This window comes from Phalaenopsis equestris, unplaced genomic scaffold (genome assembly GCF_001263595.1).
Source record: "Phalaenopsis equestris unplaced genomic scaffold, ASM126359v1 Scaffold000362, whole genome shotgun sequence".
NCBI classification, from domain to species: Eukaryota; Viridiplantae; Streptophyta; class Magnoliopsida; order Asparagales; family Orchidaceae; genus Phalaenopsis; species Phalaenopsis equestris.
In genome coordinates, this window is record NW_018164804.1 from 263,428 (window position 1) to 283,743 (window position 20,316).

Below are 20,316 nucleotides of genomic sequence, written 5' to 3' on the forward strand. Positions count from 1 at the left end.
ATCACATGACAGGTAATCCAAAACTCTTTTCAACCTTTCATAGATATCTTTCTTCTGTCGCCTTAGCAGATTGATCTACCTTTAATATTTTTGGTTTGGCAACATCAATGTTACGCCAACATTACCTTTAGCTTATGTCATTAGTTTACATCAATTATCTTTTAATCTTATCTTTGTTAACAAAATTACACATCTCTTAATTATTTTATCTTATTCTTCCCTAACCATTGTCTTTTTCAAGATCTTATGAGGGAGAACATTATTAGTGATTTAGGATAAAAAACTTCCTCAACACATAACATGTTCCAGCACCTTATCTCCTTTTGAAGTCCATTATAGATTTAGGAATCCATCACGAGCAAGATTAAAAACAACTATATCCTCAATTTCAACAATTATTAACTATAGTTTTTGAGTCGTGTTAATTTGCTAAATACCATCATTTGTCTTCTATTCCCAAAATTAATAAAAGAGCTAGTCATAATTTTAAGTTTGTTCAATCTGATCTACGAGGACCTTGTCCAATTTTATCTAATAGATTTCAAATTTGTCACTTTTTTGTGGATAATTTTTCTCGTATGACTTAGATTTTTTTTTATTAAACCTTATACTAAGTCACTGTTAAATTTTTAGTTTTGTTGTGCCAAAATTAAAACTCAATACAATATTTTGGTTAACATTATGAGAATTAATAATACTAAAGAACATTTTCTATACTTTTTCAAACATGACACAGAACCGGATACTTCAACAGTCATCCTACGCCGATAGTCCATCCCAGAATGGAGCAGCTGAATTAACGAAAAACATTTTCTTAAGATATTTAGAGCGCTAATGTTTCAAACGAATGTTTACAAACGATTATGGGTTGATGCAGTTGCTACTAAATGTTTTTTTATCAATCAGATGTCTTTCTATTTTACGAAACAATGTATCCTACTAAGTTTTATTTCTAACTAATGCTCTCTTTCCCAGTAAGCCGTGTAAATTGGGGTGTAATTGTTTTGTTTGTGATACTCGTCCACATGTTTCTAAATTAAAGCCTAAGTCATTAAAATGTATCATTCTAGAATACTCTCATTTGCAAGAAGGATCGTTGTTTTTCCTTTCTTATACAGTTGCGCGGCTTTTGCTGATGTTAAATTTCATGAACAAACCTCATGCTTTGGTGACTCATCGTTACCTAAATTCTCACAACCTTCTGATGAGTTGTTAATATATCACATCATCAATTAAGATCTTGCTCCAGTTTCACCTCCACCATCAGCGCCTCAAACTAAAGCACCTATCACTAAAGTTTACTCTAGAAGTTCTCGTTACCTAATCCTAGTCCAACACCGATATCATCTTCTTCAGTGGATCTTCCTCCTAGTGATCTTGATTCACCTATTGCTCTTTGAAGAGGTAAACATCAATGTGTCTATCTCATCTCCTCTTGTGTTAATTATACTAATTATCTTTCTTCCACTTCATGCTCATTTTTTGCTTCTCTTGACTATTTGAGGTCTCAAAATCAATCTGTTAAGCCCCATCCCATTCTGTGTGGCGGCCAACAATGCCTCAAAATCTGTTAAGCAAGCCCCATCCCATTCTGTGTGGCGGCCAACAATGCTCGATGAAATGAATGTCTTAACTGAAAATGGAACTTGGGAATTAGTTGAACTATCTTCAGGAAAAAAAGGCTATAGGTAGTAAATGGGTCTTTGTAGTTAAGTTTCATTAAAACATATATGTAGCTTATCTCAAATATCGGATAGTTGCTAAGGGCTATGCTCAAACTTATTGGATTGACTAGATGGACACGTTATCTCTGGTAGCTAAATTTACTTTGATTTTCCTCTTTTTATCTTTGGCTGCAATGAATAATTGGCCCCTGCACTAGTTGTGAAAATTTCTTTTTGCATGGTGATCTTTTAGAAGAGGCATACATGGAGCAACCTCATGAGTTTGTTGCTCAGAGGGAGTCTGGGAAAGTATGTCGTATTCAGAAGTTGAACCAAAGTCCCTGTCCTTGACATGGAAGATTTAGCTAAGCAGTAGAAAAGTTTGGGATGCTAAAAAGTAAAAGTGATCGCACTATATTCTACAAGCAATTTGCTTCTGGGAACTTTCTACTTGTGGTTTATGTTGATGCTATTATTATAATTGGAAGTAATATACACAGAATCTTATCCTTGAAATCATTTTTTCAAAATCAATTTAACACTAAAGAACTAGGTTCCTTCCTTAAAAGTATTTCTTGGGGATTAAGAATCAACAAGCAAGAGGGGTATATTTCCATCTCACTAGAAGTATGTTTTGGATTTACTAGCATAAAATAAGAAATTATGGGTCAAACCATGCAGTACTTTGATTCTTCCTAATCAGCAACTTACCAAGGATAAAGAGTCTTTTCATGAACCTAAATGGTATAGAAAGTTAATGGAAAAATTAAACTATCTCACAGTGACTCGCCCTGTCATTGCTTATTCAGTTAGCAATTAACACTATATGTCAGTTCATGCCCTCCCTCACAATCCATCATTGGTCAACTTTGGAATATATACTATGTTACCTCAAATGAGCCTCTGGAGAATGTGTTTTATATCATAATCAGGGGCATATAAATACTGAAAGTTTCTCTCCTGCAGATTGGGTAAGTTCAAGGATTGATTAGAGATTAATTACGTAATACTGTGTTTTTGTTGGTAGTAATTTTGTCTCATGGAAGAGTAAAAAATAAAATATAGTGTCACGATCCAGTATAGAATATGAGCATCAAGCAGTGACAAAAGCTTCAAGTGATTTGATATAGGTCACAATTCTTGACCGAAATGGGTTTTAAGATGATAGTTTCAACAAAGTTGTGATGTGATAACCAAGATGCAATTTGTATTACTTCAAATCCTATTTTTCATGAACAAACTAAGCACATTGAGATAGATTGTCATTTTGTTTGTGTTAAGATTCAACAAAATTTGATTTATACAACCCATGTAAAGACTATGGGACATCTTCATGAAGGAACTTAATGGGGCTAGGGAGGGGCATGTATATTTGTAACAAACTAAGCATGATAAAGATTTATGCTTCAACTTGAGGGGAAGTGTTATGGAAAGTAATAAATCTACCGGTTGTATATTAGAAAGCTTTTATGCTAGGAAACTTGATTATAGGAAATATATTAAATGTATTTTCTATATTAGATAATCTAATTAGAGAAGATCCAATTACAAGATCTTTCTACTATTAGAGATATTCATAATCTGTAGAGATTTGAGTGTATAAAAAATGTAACATACGTTTTCAATGGAGGAATAAGAAAGAAAGGGCTGTTTTACTTCACAAAACAATAATTAACGCAAATTTCACAAACCTATCAATGGCTTCAAAGCGTTTTGTGCATTTATATCCTGGTTGGAGACTTCAGGCTCAAACTGCTCAACATAAAGGCGAATCGTTGCACCTGCCGATCCAGTCCCCTAACAAGTTACAATAAGCGCAATTAGTTTTCTAATTAAAAGCAAAAATGAATGTAATCGAAAGTACTCATGCAGTTCACATAATAAAAAAATATCTAGAAGTTTGTTCGACAAAGAATCTAAACGATAAAATAATGTTAATGAAAGAACTTTCCCTTCTAAAAAAGATGAGTGCTAATATTGCATACCGATAAGCGAAATATTATTCTTGAGCCATCTGTGAAGACAAACCTTATTCCTTGCTTTGACGCTACACTGCCATCTACCTGTAAAGCATCATTTTTATGCACTATGATAAGAAAATTCACATAATCATATTGAAGTCATTGTACAAACTCTCAGCAGATAAATACATGGTATTAAATCTTACAGGGTCTGTATAGCTAAAGTCATCAGCAAAGTCAAGTTCATAATTTCCTGAGAATACAAGTAGTGAATGCTAAAGATAGAAACAAACTCGTGAATTCATATAGTTGAACATGACAACGACTTATTACCGATACAAACCATATTTATCTCCAGGCTTTGTACTGGAGATAAGGTCCCTAAGATGTTCAATCATTTGATTAGCACCATTTGATTCACATTCCTGCAACAAAAATGAAAAAGAAAAAAAAATAAAAATTGGAGGCTCTAGACGCAGATTATTATTAAGCGAAAACAAAATAAGGCCACAAAAATAAGAAAAGCGCCAAAATTGAACTAAAGCAGATCAAAATGAGATTTCAACACGCTAACAACAAAAGTAATTATTATCTGTCAGACTAAATAAGTACCTCGTAATCATATCTGGAAAAGAAATTCCTGCCATAGGTTGCCCAATGCTCCCTAGCAACATCTGCTACTGAAACTAACTTCTCGCCCACCCTCTTGCCTTTATTTCTGTATGCAATGATAGAAAGCCAAGCCAATACAGCCCTATAACAAAAAAATTGAAGCAAAATAAGCTCATATAAGTTATATGAATGTTAAACTACCCTTGATATCAAGTTATATGCACAACTTAGATAAAGTGATTACAATTTTTTTTTTTTCTTTCAACAAAGGCACTACTCCAGAAAGTTATGTGCCAATTTGAGAATTGGGTTTAATCCTATATCGGATAGTTGCAAAACATATTGGTGCTAAAACAACAAGTGGTTACCCCGCACCAATAGACAAGCTTTTGGGTTGAAAATGAGATTGAACATTCATGTATATATTTCAAACTTGATCCCATTTTGTTTCACATTCCCTAATCATAGTTATCAAAACATAATGAGGGATATGATGGCCATAAGATATAAGTTCTAGAAGTTCAATTGGTCGATGATTTTTCAGCTTTGAAGAATCAAAACGTGTTGTGTTTAAGTTCAATAGCGACTTATAAAGGCATTTAGGAGCCATTCAAAATATGCACAAGACTAAAAAAGAAGATAAAGTAGAAAAGGATAAAAAAAATTTCTAGTTATCCAGTTGCATTTGACAAATGAAGTCATGCTAGAGACCTTCGAGGAAACAACCACATAAAGATTGTCGCTCAAATTAGAGTCTTCATACACGAGAAATCATCTAAAAAAAATTAATTAAAAGCAAAGATTCTAATTGCGTCACATACAAGTAAATGCATCAATTAAATCACATTTAAATGATATTAGTTTTGTTTTCAGGGACTTGAGAAATTTTGACATGGTTATTGACAAAGAGGAGCAATCCTTTATAATGGTTGTATTTACCTCCCTCTAATAAGCATTTCCATGACACCGTGTCACATGGAGGAGATACAATTAACTTAGAGATGTTAATAATTCATTTCTTTTAAAAGATTGGATATGAAAATCTGGCGTGGGATTACTTTTAGGGAAAACCTTTTGATAAGTGGTAGCAAAAGTAAGATTTTTAGCAAGTACATGAATGAAGCTTGCATCTATTGCAAAAAGGAAAGATGCATTAAAAAATATCAACATGCAGAGCAAAGATCAATAGGTCAATAAAAATAACTAAGAAGACTAGCCAACAAATGCAAATGTAATTGCAAACTGATCTAGTGAAAATATCGACGATGCCCTTTTCATTAATCTCGAAGACTATTCAAGATGATCAAATGAATCAATATTATACTTCATAATATATACTGAAGTTAGGACATAACATTGCATAATAAATGTTCAATCATTGAGGTTGGACACTAAGCAGCTTCTTGTATTTCTAAATATTTATGAGATGGTACGAGCAAATATAATTGTCTTTTATCATAATCATGCGTGTTCATAGAAACCCTGGACTGGTTCGTTAGGACCAGAGTTGTTAGGGGCCCGACCAGCCCTCCTTCGAGCAAATATAATTGTCTTTTATCATAATCATGTGTGTTCATAGAAACCCTGGACTGGTTCGTTGGGACCAGAGTTGTTAGGGGCCCGACCAGCCCTCCTTACCTTAGGGATTGCCGCCCATGAGAGTGGGTCTGCTGCTAGTTATCATAAAATTATATATTTTCTTTTGTGATGTTTTCGGGTTACTTTCTGTTTTCTTTGTTTCGGGACAGCCATCAGGGTCTCCATTTTCCCTTCGAAGGCAATATCCAAGGGTTCTGAGTGGAGCTTCGGCTGTATCTCATTCCCGATATGGTGTTTCTCCTTTTGATACCAGTGTCCCATCCATTTCCCGCACCAGCTTCCTTCCCACTTGCCGCTTAAAGAATGAAGTATTTGTATATTCAGAACACGGGCTTAAAAACGGTATTACAATTCTTTACAAATAAACCACTAGACTTCTTCAATGTTTTCTTTTTACCAAAAAGAACTCTAAATAAGGTCTAAATCTCAAAACCATCCTCAAGATGGGCAAAAAATATCAACTAAGCCCATCTTGTCACATAACCTACACAAATCTAATGAACCAAATCCTTTAGTGAGATAGTCAACCAATTGTTCTCCAGTGGCTACAAGACTTAGCTCCAATAGCCCATTATTTAGCTTTTCGTTGATGAAAAATCTAGCAATCTTCACATGTTTGGTTCTATCGTGTTGCATTGGGTAGCTGCCAATGTAGATTGTTGACTTGTTGTCGCACCACAACTTCAGTTGAGTTCCTTAGTCCACCTTATGCTCGACCAACAAGGCTCTCAGCCACATCATCTCGACAACACCTAAGATCATGGTCTTGTACTCTGCCTCTGATATTGACCTCGTTACTACAGACTGTTTACTACTCTTCCAAGAGACCAAGTTACCCCTTACGAACACGTAGTATCCTGAGGTGAATCTTATGTCAAATGTAAAACTAGCCAAATCAACGTACAAAAGCCCTCAATGTCTAAATGCATATTCTTCCTAAAGATCAACCCATTCCCAGGTGCACACTTCAGGTACCTCAAGATCTGATACACTGCATCTATATGAACCTTGAATCATGCATGAAGCGGCTCACCACGCTCACTGCAAAAAAGATGTCGGATCGAGTGTCAAACATAGATCAGACAACCCACTAATCTCTGATACCACTCACGATTAACTGGTTATCTTGCCTCTGCACTCAGCTCGGTCTTCTAGTTAATTGAAGAGACTGTAGGTTTGCATCCCAGTATGTCAGTTTCTGTGAGGAGATCTAGTATGTACTTTCTCTGGGACAATATCATCCCCTCATGTCTACAGGTCACTCCAATCCTAAGAAAGTTTCGAGTTGTCCAAGATCCTTCACCTCAAATTCATTGTCCAATCTTACCTTTAGATAGAATATCTTTGTCTCATCATCACCGCGACAATGATGTCATCAAAATAACAAGTATAGTGGTGCGAACTTCATGTTGTCGAAAGACTACTGCATGACCTGCATGATATACTGATAACTTATACCCACCATAACCTTTCTAAACTTGTCAAACCATGCTCGAGGATCTTATTTCAATTCATACAGTGACTTATTGAGCCTACACACCTTGTCCAATGACTGCACTATACTGAATCTTGGTGATATCTCCACATATACCTTCTCGAGTAATTCATCTTGAAATAATGCATTATTGACATCAAATTGGTATAAACTCCACCCACCATTCACAACAAGAGAAACCAATATCCTCATTGCACTCTTTGGTACTTGCGCAAAGGTTTCATCATAGTCAATGTCATATGTCTGCTGTAACTTTTCGTCACCAGTCATGTTTTGTACCGCTCCACCTTCCCTTTTGAAGTTTGCTTCACTGTGAAGATCCACTTGCACTCAACTATTTTTTTTTCCTGCAAGTAGTGGCACTATCTCTCATGTTCGATTTTTATTGAGAGTCCTAAGCTCTTCATGCACAGACGCTTTCCACTTGGGATCCTTAGCAATCTACCAATAATAGGGTATAAAGATATGTCCAAAGATGCAATGAATGCTTCATGTAAATGTGATATGTAAGAATATGGAATAAAATTAGTAACAATATTCTACCAAAAACAATTGGGAGTATGTCTCGCATTGCTACGAGAGATCCTCCTTAAAGTTGGGGGGATAGGATAAGATGGAGGAGGAAATATATCACCTAGGAGTTCTAAGTCCAAGGTGGATGGTGCAGGTGTTTCAAGAGTCAAAGAAGACCGGGACAAGAGACTAGTTGGCACTACAGGCATAGTTCCCTCATTTTACTTCATTCTTCATGTATACACTCTTAGCTCACCTTCAACTTAAATCCCACCACCTATGGCTTCATTCTCCTCATTTACTGTATCCTTAAATGATTCATCCCATATCACAGGACAATACATTACTTCCACATATACCACTCACACCAATTTTACTCGCTCCCCCTTTCCTTATATCTTCAGTATCAGGCGAGTCGCCAAATGCTGAGGTCACCTCCTAGTTGTAGCATAGTTCAAATTCTTTAAATAATACACATATACTCACGAACATTCTCTTCTGTATCGGACTCCAGCAGACATACCACTTATAGGTAAAATAATAACTTACGAACACACATTTCACAGCTCTGGGACACAGCTTCCCTACCAATGACCTCTTATCCTTCACAAAACATACACATACAAATATCTTCAATGGGAGGATCTCATATTATCTTCTTTCAAAATCTGACAATGAGACTTCTAATCCAACACCCTAGAGGGTATCACGTTTATCAATTGAGCAGCTATCAAAATTGCTCGCCCCCATAATTACTTTGAGACATTTATTGCGATCATCATGTTTCTGACTACCTCTACAAGATGTCTATTCTTCCTCTCTCTGCTACTCCACTTTGTGTCAGTGTATATGGACATGTAATTTGATGTTGTATCAATTGGGTTGACAAGTATTCCCCAAATACTTTGTTAGTATACTCTTGTCTGATTATCAAACATGAATATCTTCGCCACGGCACGATATTGAGTTTATATTGTCTTGTGAAAGTCTTTAAAGCAAACAAACATATTACTTTTATTTTTCATTAAATATAACTAACTCACGCGAGAAAAGCAACTAATAAAGGTCACAAAATATCGATAATCATTAATAGAACTTGTAGAACAAGTTCTCCAAACATCATAATTTATCAAGTAAAAAACACCAGAACTCCTATTTTCATAACTGACATAAGAGCTTCTAGTAAGTTTGTCAAACTCACAAGCATCACAAACAAGTTTTTGTTTATTTGTCTTTTCATACAACGAAGAATACAACTGACTCAATAAACTAAAGCAAGAGAGTCTCATGCATTTGTGATGTAGAAGCAATACATCCTCCAAATTTCTAAATTCTCTTACTCCAGCACTCTCTACCATGGATGTCAAAATTGAGTCCATCCCCTTCCGATCCAAATACTAAAGTCCACTATGTCATAATCCAACCCCAAGTGTTTGACCTACCTCTTTTCCTATCTTAAAAATATAAAAAAACAACACATTTTAGTTTAATAATTACAATGTTTCACAAATAAACCCTTAGACTTCTTCAGTATTCCCTTTTTACAAAAAGGACTCTAAATAAGGTTTAATTTTCAACTCCACTCCAGCGTTGTTGTTCCCAAAAAAGCCGCCCGCCTGCTGCTTTCCTCAAATCCACTACACGCCAACTCCCCCCCCCCCCCCCTCTCTCTCTCTCTCTCTCTCTCTCTCTCTCTCCATACTTGTTGTTGCCACCCTGAAACAGCATACCTGTTGTGTCTACCCTACATAAGATGTCACATAACCAGCAAAAGCAAAATGCAGTTTTCTTTCCCTTTTGTTACCGCCACATTCCACTCCCCCACCCCTTCTCATTTACACCACCACCACTATAGGTCCCACCTAAGTCTCAAATTTCCAACTTGTATTATAATTTCCTACTTGAATTCAACAAAATATTTATTTTCTGTTGGATGTTTGTTAAATCCCGGTATCATTTAGTTTCAGAGCTCGCCTAGTCCCGATTCTATCCAAGGGTTAGTAAAATCCACCAATATCTAACACAAACTCCACCCAAAAATCATTCTTCCTTACTAATTTTTCAAATCAGCCACCCAAGCTTTTTTCTTCTCACTCTAAATCAGCCTTATACACTCTCTTTCACCTCCCAACCCTCAGCTATATCACCAAGGAAAGTGTTGGAAGTTGTGTAGGAACTTATCATGGAAGAGATGTAGCAGAAAATCTACCGATTTTAGCAAAGGCTTGCTGAAATTGAGGTAAAACTCTATGGAGAGATTACCATCAATTGTGATAGTGTGATTCGAAAAGATGGAAAATATGAATCTCTTCCATAGAAATGATTCCAATGAAGAGAAGTATCTCACGATGCTTTAGGATTCAGTATAAGAGGTTGAGTGATGGAATGACTTTAAGAGAACATAGGGACCTAAGAGTGAAGGTAGGCATATTAGATTTAGAGGAGAGAATGAATCTGGAAGACTTCATTGAGTGGTAATAGATTGTGAGAGTATTTTTTAGTACAACGAGGTGTCAGGTGATAGCAAAAGTGAAGCTTGCTATCATAAAACTGGAGAAGAGTGAAACATAGAGAAACATAGAGAGAATGTCGGAAAAATGTCACTGCTTAGGAGAAAATGAAGGAGATACAGAAGATATACCTACGCTCACACTATCTCCGGGACATGTTCTTGAAGTTCCACCACCTACAACAGTTGAGGAGTTCATACCAAAGTTTGAGTAGTTCATTCTAAAATGCGAGCTAGTAGAGCTAAAGGTGCATACCATCGCTAGATATTTGGGAGCCCAAAAGCCAACTATCAGCAATATTGTCCAACTACGTCCATATTGGTAGTTGAGTGATGTTCAACCTTGGCACTAAAGGTGGAGAAACAACAGAAGCAAATCAGGAACCCGCCTTCATTCAGAAAATCACCCATAAGAGAAGGATCCAACAAGAGTACACTAGAGGAAGGCGTGAAAACTATCCAGAAAGATGATACGACTGATCATAGTGACAAGAAGCCCAAGAGGAACAGTACACCCAACACAGTGACCCAAAAACTATTTCAGATGTCATGGATTTGAACATGATCCCAATATTTTTTATATGTAAGAATTTATGAAGTTGACACCACTATTTGAAAATTTTAATCCCCGGCAACGGCGTCAAAAACTTGATCCCGATATTTTTTATATATAAGGATTCATGAAGTTGACACCACTACTTTAAAATTTTAATCCCCGACAACGACGCCAAAAACTTGATCCCAAGCAAAGTAAGATTTAAATTATATTTTTAAATAGTATGGATTCTATGCAAGTATACGTATCGTTATCAAGTAATATAGGATTTTCTGATTAAGCCTCGAATATCGATCCCACGGAGATCGAGGTTAATCACGACGGTTTTCAAGAGAAGTTCAAATCTAAAATAACACACCCTAGCTTGGAAGGTTGATAAAGGTTTGGTTTGATTTTTCCTACAACTATCACTACAATACTACTTCTACTTCTAAACTTAAATACTTAGTAAAATTTGAAAGTGGGTTTAACATATTAAAAGTATTCTTCCTCGTGCAATAAAATTAGTGACATATGAGTAAAACAAGTAGTGAGAGAGATTGTGACAAATAGAAGCAATTATATTCTTTACCCTTGCTCCTATATATATGGAATGTATGGAATGTAATTTTAGTAGTAATAGCTCTAGTGACAGAAGTGTGACTTTGGGTGATCAAATTATTAAAAGGTGTGAACGATTTAGATATCTTGGGTCCGTTGTCCAAAGCGATGGTGATATAGATGGGGAATTAAAGTGCTTTAGGCTGTCACACTAAAGTCCTCTAATTCTACACCCATCAAATATTATTTCCCTATTTATTTGCACTCAACCATATGTACTACATTCTCATCCATACAATCTCATGCGATTCTACTACAGTTGATTGAGACAATACAATCAAGGTTCTTACAAGTTCTCACAACAGATTTTAACATGCAAGTTGATCAAGTTTACATGTAAATGAAGAACAAAATAAAATTATCACAATATATTCTCACTCTACTAAATTTTATATCATACACATGCATACTAATTCATTACAAGAGAGAAGAGTAAAGAAAACTACTCACTATACATGGAGAAACAACAATAACTTTCATTAAACAAGACTTCAAAATCATGCATATAAAGTACTAGATTCAAATAAAAATACAATGAAAATACTTATCTTTGATGGAAATCAAACTCTCCTTATATAGAAAAAGCAATATCCTTACAATCCTTAGAATTATATAGAAAAAGCAATATCCTTACAATCCTCTCCAAGAACAAAGTGAAAAGAAAAGAAGAAATCTCTCACTCTCTCTTTTTCTCTCTCACCTTATCGCCCCCCTTGGGCCTCACGCCCAAGCCTTCTTCTCCTCTTGCAATTAATTCAAGAGTCCAAGAGTTCTTTTAAAAGCATTTCTAAGCCTTAATTATAATTTCCCAAGATTTACTTAAGTGTCTATTCAAAAATGTCTAAATTCATTGAATCTTCCAAAATGTGTCTCAAGTGTCTCTTCAAAACCACAAATAACCGCCCCAAATGCTTCTAGAAAGTCTCTTTTATCATTTCTAATGAATTTCCCAAGAGACACACAAAGCACCGCTTCAAAAATCGTCCAAATTCGATGTATATTCTAGAAGATACGTTGAAAAAATATGCTGAAAACTGTTTTTGGCGCTTAAGCGCCCTCTTCTCTATCTAGTGGTGCCTAAGCGCCATTTTGGGTGCTTAAGCGTCGGGCACAGGCACTTCAGTGCCCTGTTTCGGCCCTCATAGCTCTGGTGTGGCCCGATTCGACCCGATTTGCTCCGTTTTGATCCATTTTTGTTATTTTTGATCCAATCACTCCAAATTCTTCAATTTGATGTATCTACAACCAAAAACACAAGAAAACATACATTTAAAGTGCAATATCATTATAAAATATAGCATAAAAAATAGTACATTTTTAGAAACATCAGAATACATCACCTTAAGTTGCCCTGTTGCTACAGTTATCTCTTTTACTGAACAAGGAGCAATAGAAGAAGTGGATAGTGATGGTAGAGACAAAGGATAGTGAGGATGTGCAGGATTACCAGATTCTAGGTGATGAGGGTGAGATGCTTGTGGTCAATAGATTCTTCAGATTGAGACTACGAGAGAGCGGTAGTAGCTTAGCTATAATATCTTTTAAACCTGTTACACTGTAATGGAAAAGGTGTGTAGCCTTATTATCAAAAAAGGTAGTAATAAGAATGTAGAGTCAATAGAGATAGTGGATAAGTTGAGTCTTTCCATTCAAACTCATTCCTAGTGATATTCTTTGAATTGGTTGAAGAAGGAGAACTGGGTTAGCATTAAAAGAAGATGCCTTGTGGAGTTTTCTATTGGGGACCAACTGCAAGATTAAGTGTGGTGTGATGTGTCCATTGATGTCTATCATATTCTGTTGGGGAAACTGTGACAGTTTGATCGCAGACCTCGGTATGATGGGTTCAAGAACACCTACTCATTCGTAAAGAATGGAAAGCACATAGTTCTTATGCCTTCTATGGAATACCTAATCATACGTAAAGAATGGAAAGCGCATAGTTCTCATATCTTCTATGGAGTTAGAGGTTATAGGTGCTCTTGTCAGCGTAGAGGCGCCAATGGGATCAATTTTAGTGATATTAGAGGATAGTGAGATAGAAGATCCAATATATGACGCAAGACAACCAGTACGGAGAGAGTTTCATGATATCCTGACAGACAACTTCCTATCAAGGCCACCAATGTCAAGGAGGTTCAATCTGTTTCATTTCGGAGAGGGATGAGCCAATCTTGGGCTACTTTTCGAGGACTCTGTGGAGTAAATTTGACACGACGTTTCAGTTCAGCTCAACAAGGTATCCAAATATGATTGGATAAACAGAGTTGGTTACTTAAAATTAGAGAACCCTTCTCAGATGTTTTGAGTGGCAGTGCATCTGACAGTGAGATCCAGATGCTTCTAGAAGCGCCGTCGAAGACCTTCCAACCCCAAGAGATTACAGAATTACTACCACCCTAAACGCAACCAATCGACTCCACACCATGAGGAGACAGAAGCTTCGACAAACTCCCCCAACCTTGGGAGACTGATGCCGGGGCACCTGAGGAACCCTAGACCGATTCGGTCCAAGAGTTGGGAGGGATCGGCTGGCCCTCCAACCTTAGGGAGTGTTGCCCAATGGAGTGGGCCCACTTCTAGTTGCCCTAGTATTATTTATTTGCTTTTCTGATGTTCTAGGGCTAGTTTTTGTTGTGTTTGTTTCAAGACAACCATCGGCATTTCCCTTTTCCCTTCTAAGGTTGTATCCAAGAGTTTTAAGTGATGCTTCAGTTGTATTTCATTCCCGAGGTGGTGTTTATCCTTCTAATATCATTCCCCCATCACTTTTCCGCACTGGCTTCCTTCCCCTAGCCGCTACACCATTTCATTGTTCCTAGAAAAGCTGCCACAACAGTTGTTTTCCTCAGATCTACTGCCCGCCAACTCTCTGAACAACCATTCCAGCCAACCTCCCCCTCCATTCTAGTTGCCACCTACCCAAAATAGCATACATATTGTTTCTGCCCTCCATACCTGTTGATGTCTACCTAGAAACCGCAATATGTTGTTTTATTTCCCTCCGTTCTTGTTGTCGCCACCTTTCAAACCCCCTCGTCAACACTACCGCCTCCCTAGGTTCACCCAAGTCTAGGTTGCGTGTTGTGTTTGTTAAAATTTCAGATTCCACCTTGTGTTGTTGTAATTCACTATTTGAATTCAGCAATAATACCATTGGATATTTGTTAAATCTCGATATCAGTTCAATCATTGACTAAGCAAGGCTTCTTGTACTCTAAATATTTATGATATTGTATGAGCAAATATATTTGTCTTTTATCTGTCATGCATGTTCATAGAAATTTGTGTAAGATTTATTCATGTTCCATCATTTGCCCACACCAAAATAGTTAGGATAATGATGATACCTACAATCCCATCTAAGTGGCATTCATGTCATCTAATTTAAAGATCTCCTTGATAGTGTGTAGATTAATTTTGAAATATAGATTTTCCTTTCAGTGCTACATTTTTGCTAATGCACAACCTCACTCCTGAAGGGCTTCCTCAAATATTTGTTCTTGATAAATTTTTGGGTTTAATCTTAAGTATATATAATTTAGTCAAGAAATTCAATGGCCCAAATAGTTTTAGACTTCGAAGAACAAACACACATGGTACTCTAGTCCAACAAAAACTCATGAAAGAGCATGGAATAATATTAAGTGCTCCTATTATATGACTTTTTAAACTAAACGACAACCATCACTTTGCGCGACCATAGACGCGGGCTTGTTTAAGCCAAACCACATAAGACTTCATGCTTTCATATTGATGGTAACTGGATTTCTTTTGCTATTACATCATGGTTCATCTTATTGGCCTCTGGAGAAGCTTCATAAGGTTTGCAAACAATTTGCTTAGTCATTAGTCATCGGATAAATTTTGGACATGTTTTCCAATCTTAAAACAAAACTTTCCATAAATAATTGGTAAAAAATTTACTTTAATTTGAATGTATTTTTTAGTAGGTTGCATTTATCAAGGGAAAAATCAAAAGAAGCGCAGTGCAAAATCAAAAATTTCTCTGCTTGACACAATAATCTCTGCCTATTCTTGTAGCAAGATGTAATTTACAATTATGCATTTAAGGTTCAAGTATTAAAAATTTCCAGAAAGAAGTTGGTTCCAATTAAGTCCAACTTAATCAAGGAATCCAAACATTTAGCCAAACAACCAAAAAAAATCTGAAAGGGAAAAAAGAATAATTTTATGAATTTTCACATATGATGCAAATCTTAAGATTTTACCATATCCCGTCCTTCTCCCTGATGTGATCTGAGCCTGTTCCAAAGCTTTCTTCGCCACATATAGACAAATTCCCAGCATCCATCAGGTTACCAAAGAATTTCCAACCAGTGGGAACCTGTTCAAATTAAAGTTTACTCAAAGCTAATTCAAATATTTTTTTTGTAATTTCTTCCATTATTTATGTATTTATGCATCAAGTAATTCTAAATCAATTGGCCAAAAAAAAAACCCAAAACAAAAACAGATTATAAAAATAATAAACCTCGTAGAAGGGAAGCTTCAGTTTTGCAGCAACATGATCAAGAGCACCACTTGTAGGCATTGACCTAGCAAGTCCCTGAGAGGAATTTTAAATAAACAATTTGATTAGTAAAAAACTATGCAAATAAAGATGAAATTCATACATCAATAAATTTACATTTCAAAACCTTTGGACCATTCTGAAAGTAAGGAATTGCCGCTTGTGCGTTAGCTGCAATAATAGCCACAGAATCTGATGGAGTGACAAAAAATCCTCTCCCAAGAATCATGTTCCGGTCACCATCACCTGTCAAGAACAAACACTTCAAAGAAGCTTAGTCATGCCAAGCAAACAAAGGAGTAAATTGCCAAAATAACCCCTAACAATTTGTAGTGGGTTATTTCAGTCCCAAAGTCTATAACAATGTTAATTTAGTCTTCATACTTTTATACCAAATTAACGTTATTATAGACTATGGGACTAAAATGTCCTCCGGCAAACAATTGGGGGACAATTTTGACACTTTTCGACTTATCAAAGATAGACGTTTTCTGCCATAAACAAGCACATTAAAAGAAAATTCAAATATTCCATTGTCAAGATCGTTGTACATACCATCACTTGCTGCTCCTAAATCAGGTGCATTCTCACCATACATAATGCTAACTAGTTCCTTCGCATACCTTGTGCATAATATGTATGAAAATGATGCCATGTTAAAAAATAAATTTAAAGAGAATTCCTTTGCATACCTTGGTGCATAATATATGATGAAATGATGCCATTTAAAAAAAAGTATATAAAGAGATGATATTATTCAAGTTTCTTACGTAAGATTAGGGTCTGGATGGCCATGGCCAAAATCTAACAAAGGTATTCCATTTAAAATGCAATCCTGCGGTCAGAAAATTATTTTAGAGATGAGGAAACAAGTATGAACAGCTTATGAGAATGGAAATAAAAGAACAGGAATCAAACCACATTTGCGCCAAGCCGATCCACAAAAATAGGTTTTGCATACGCACCCGTCACTGCATGCATAGCATCGAATAAAAACCTACAAGATTATTTACATCAGTTAGACTAAGAACTGCTTATTTCTCCCAGGGTACCATATTGCTGAGGTTGCAAAAATAATAAAATCCAAAAAACAAAAGTAAAAAATTCTACAAGTAAACAGGCATCACATTGTACTAAACATAAGAAAAAACAATCTCAGTAAATAATATGAACGAAAGCAAAATCACTCATGTATAGATAAATCAAGCATTTTATATAAGGCTCGAAAAAAAAAGGTTCACAACACATTGCATACTTAAGGTTGAACGTTTCAAAGGTTATGGCCATAAGGACCAATAAAAATTGTTGAAAGATGGCTTTCTAGTGATTATATAGAATTCTTATATGAAGAATGTCATACCTGAAATCTGGCCTAGAAAGAAGATTTTTCATGAGCTCGAAATCAAAAACATTCTGAATAAGTCAAAGAAGAAACTTTCTAAGGTATGATATAATAACATTCCAAATATGCACAAAATTTCCAGTTTTTACAATTACCTCCAACAGATCCAGATAGTCTGCCACTGGATCTATCACCTCAACGATGAATTTACCAAAGCTTGCAACTCCGAGGCAAGAAAGATCAACATCTGGTATTTCAGCTATTTTTATTTCCGAAATCTGCGGAACAACTTTAAGTGAAATATTGCACAGAAACTGAGCAGCATGTTATTGATGCAAATTATTTGGTCACTAGAAAAGCATAAAGTTTAGCAAGTAACGGTAGAATATCTATTCAAGGATAGTATTCCACGGAATAAAAGGGAGAAGTGAAATTTTTGTAGCGCCTGATCTATAAAGACCAGGAGCTTTATATCACTCCAACAAAAAACTGATCTATGAAGTCATTGTTTTGTATACTGTTTGTAACTTCATATTTGGTGGATTAGATTCTTTTTCTTCCCCTGTAGACTGATATGCTCCAGAACCAAAACCAGCAAACAACATCGACGAAACAGCAATAGATAGATGGAAACAATTCGAGTAGACTGATACGCTCCAGAACCAAAACCAGCAAACAACATTAACGAAACAGCAATAGATAGATGAAAACAATTCAAGTAGGGGCTGCTCTTCCCAAACGGAAACAAAACAAGCAAGATAGAAGGATGATCTACTTTTCGAGAGGTAGATCAGTTGTCCTACAACCATACATGTCGCTAGGAATACCACAAGAAGAAGAAAACACTGCAGCCCACAAAACACGCATAAAAAAACAAACCCTAGGTTATTCCCCTAAATAAAATCCTCCCGTAGTATTTCAAATTGTTCTTCAAAACTTTCCCTCCAAACTCCATTAATTTCTCCACTTTGAGCATGATTAAGGCTCTAGTGGACCCCACGTGCTCCCTACCTTCTTTGACCGCAGCAAACTGCCGCCTCATCCCTTCTCGTGGAAAAGATCGGCCCTCGTGTTGTTGCATTGGGACAGTTGGGCGGCACTGAACCGGTCCATCCGGGACCGGTTCGCCTACAGGCGTAACAATAATCTCCTCCCAAAGAAAGATCTTGTCCTCAAGGTGGAAGGCTGGAAACTGCTTGTGGAACACCACATAAGGCTCCCACGTTGCTTCATAGTCTGGCAGCCCATTCCACTTAGCCAACACCTACATTGCTCCCCCTACTCCTCCGCACACTCCTTCGATCTCTAGCAACTTCAAATCACCTCCAAGTCCTCTGTCAGCATCGACAGTAGTGTAGACAATGGTGTATGATCTCCAACCGCACGTCTCAGCTGTGATACATGGAAAACCAGATGTAATGCAAATGATAGTAGCAACATCAAACGGTGGGCCATTGCTCTGATACGTGTCATCACGTCATAAGGTCCAAAGTATCTCAGTGAAAGTTTCGCGTTCCTAGCCAAAGTATTCTATCGGTAGTCCCACCCCCCATCAAGTAGACCATGTCAAATATTTCAAATTGCACATATCTCCTATGTTCATCCGTTTTCCTCTTCATGATTTGTTGATCATGTCCCTCTTCTCCAAATACTAATCGATGTTTGATACTGGTGTAGCGTTGTTCCCATATTGTATCGAGCAACGTGGATCCCACACATACAATATCCTAAAACAGGAGGTTTGTGTTGCGGTGTGGTACGAAGCATTATACTAATATTCAACCCTCGCAATCCATTTGACCCATAACTTTGGCATATCAAATACAAAACAACGCAAGTATGTGCCCATCGATCTAGGGATGATATGTGGTGCTTCTCTTAAGGATTGCAACATGAATAGCTCTTTATAGAAATGGTCAAGGAACATCTTGTTCCTATCCGAAACAATCGATTTCAGTACTTCGTGCAAATGGACTACTTCTAGGATAAATAACTTCATGACTGAGATCGCAATGTAGAGATGTCGTATGAGAATGAAATGTGCATACTTACTCAGGCGATCCCGGACCACCATGATCATCGTGAACCCTCCTGAGTGTGGTAACCTATCGATAAAATTCATCGTCACTTCTTCCCAAACCTTCCCCGATGATGTTAATGGTTTAAATAACCCTCCTGGTGTCGTGGTCATATACTTGTGTCACTGACGCATATCATATTTTGCCACCATGTCCTCCACGTCATTGTGCAATCCCTACCCAATAAAGCTCTATCGTCAAATGACTGCAAGTATTTTGCACCCCTGAGTGTCCCCTGATCATACTCTTATGAAACTCCTGTAATAATCTAAGAATATACTCTGACATCTTGGGTAGCACAAATCGCCCCTTGTGGAGCAATTGTTTCCCCCTCAATGCATATCTTGAATGACTGTTCGGATCTTGTAGTAACTCGGCCCTTATTTTCTTCAGCTCCTCACTCAAGGCTTCCAAATCTCGGACCAAAGGTACTGATAAGGCCGTTAGTTGGAGTTCCTCCTCCTTTCTTGACAATGCGTCGACTGACTTGTTCTTCAGTCCTAGCCGGTACTGAATCTCGAAATCATACCCCATTAGCTTAGATAGTCATCTCTGATGTTCCCCAGTCATCATCCGTTGCTCCAAAATATAATTTAAACTCTCCTGATCTATCCTGACAAAAAAATGTCGTCTCAATCGACAGGGTCGCAATTTCTGACTGGCCAAGACAATCACCATCAATTCTTGTTCGTATACTACTTTAGCCTCTCTCTGGCCATAAAAACTTGGTTGAAGTAGGCAATCAGTTGTTGGTCCTACATGAGCAGTGCTCCTAATCCGTACCCTAACATATATGTTTCCACCACAAATAGTTTACTGAAACATGGAAACGCTAATATCGGAATGCTAGTCA

The 20,316-nt window shown here is 36.8% G+C and overlaps 1 protein-coding gene across 3 annotated transcripts in view; it reads right to left on the reverse strand.

The window, feature by feature from the left end:
- The window catches only part of LOC110026286 (phosphoglucomutase, chloroplastic), a 44,582-nt gene that overhangs the window by 3,048 nt on the left and 21,218 nt on the right, over positions 1-20,316 (reverse strand). Inside the window, exons 9-21 of one of the 3 annotated variants that reach the window (XM_020727171.1) lie at positions 17,541-17,663; positions 17,404-17,456; positions 16,965-17,040; positions 16,814-16,878; positions 16,599-16,666; positions 16,171-16,289; positions 16,005-16,079; positions 15,742-15,857; positions 4,238-4,379; positions 3,969-4,050; positions 3,832-3,878; positions 3,650-3,727; positions 3,356-3,461 (exon numbers count right to left, since the gene is read on the reverse strand). In XM_020727171.1, the coding sequence (XP_020582830.1) occupies positions 3,356-3,461; positions 3,650-3,727; positions 3,832-3,878; positions 3,969-4,050; positions 4,238-4,379; positions 15,742-15,857; positions 16,005-16,079; positions 16,171-16,289; positions 16,599-16,666; positions 16,814-16,878; positions 16,965-17,040; positions 17,404-17,456; positions 17,541-17,663 (1,150 nt within the window). Of the gene's footprint in view, positions 1-3,355; positions 3,462-3,649; positions 3,728-3,831; positions 3,879-3,958; positions 4,051-4,237; positions 4,380-15,741; positions 15,858-16,004; positions 16,080-16,170; positions 16,290-16,598; positions 16,667-16,813; positions 16,879-16,961; positions 17,041-17,403; positions 17,457-17,540; positions 17,664-20,316 lie in introns of those variants that run through there. The other 2 variants (XM_020727170.1, XM_020727172.1) reach the window with 2 other exon arrangements.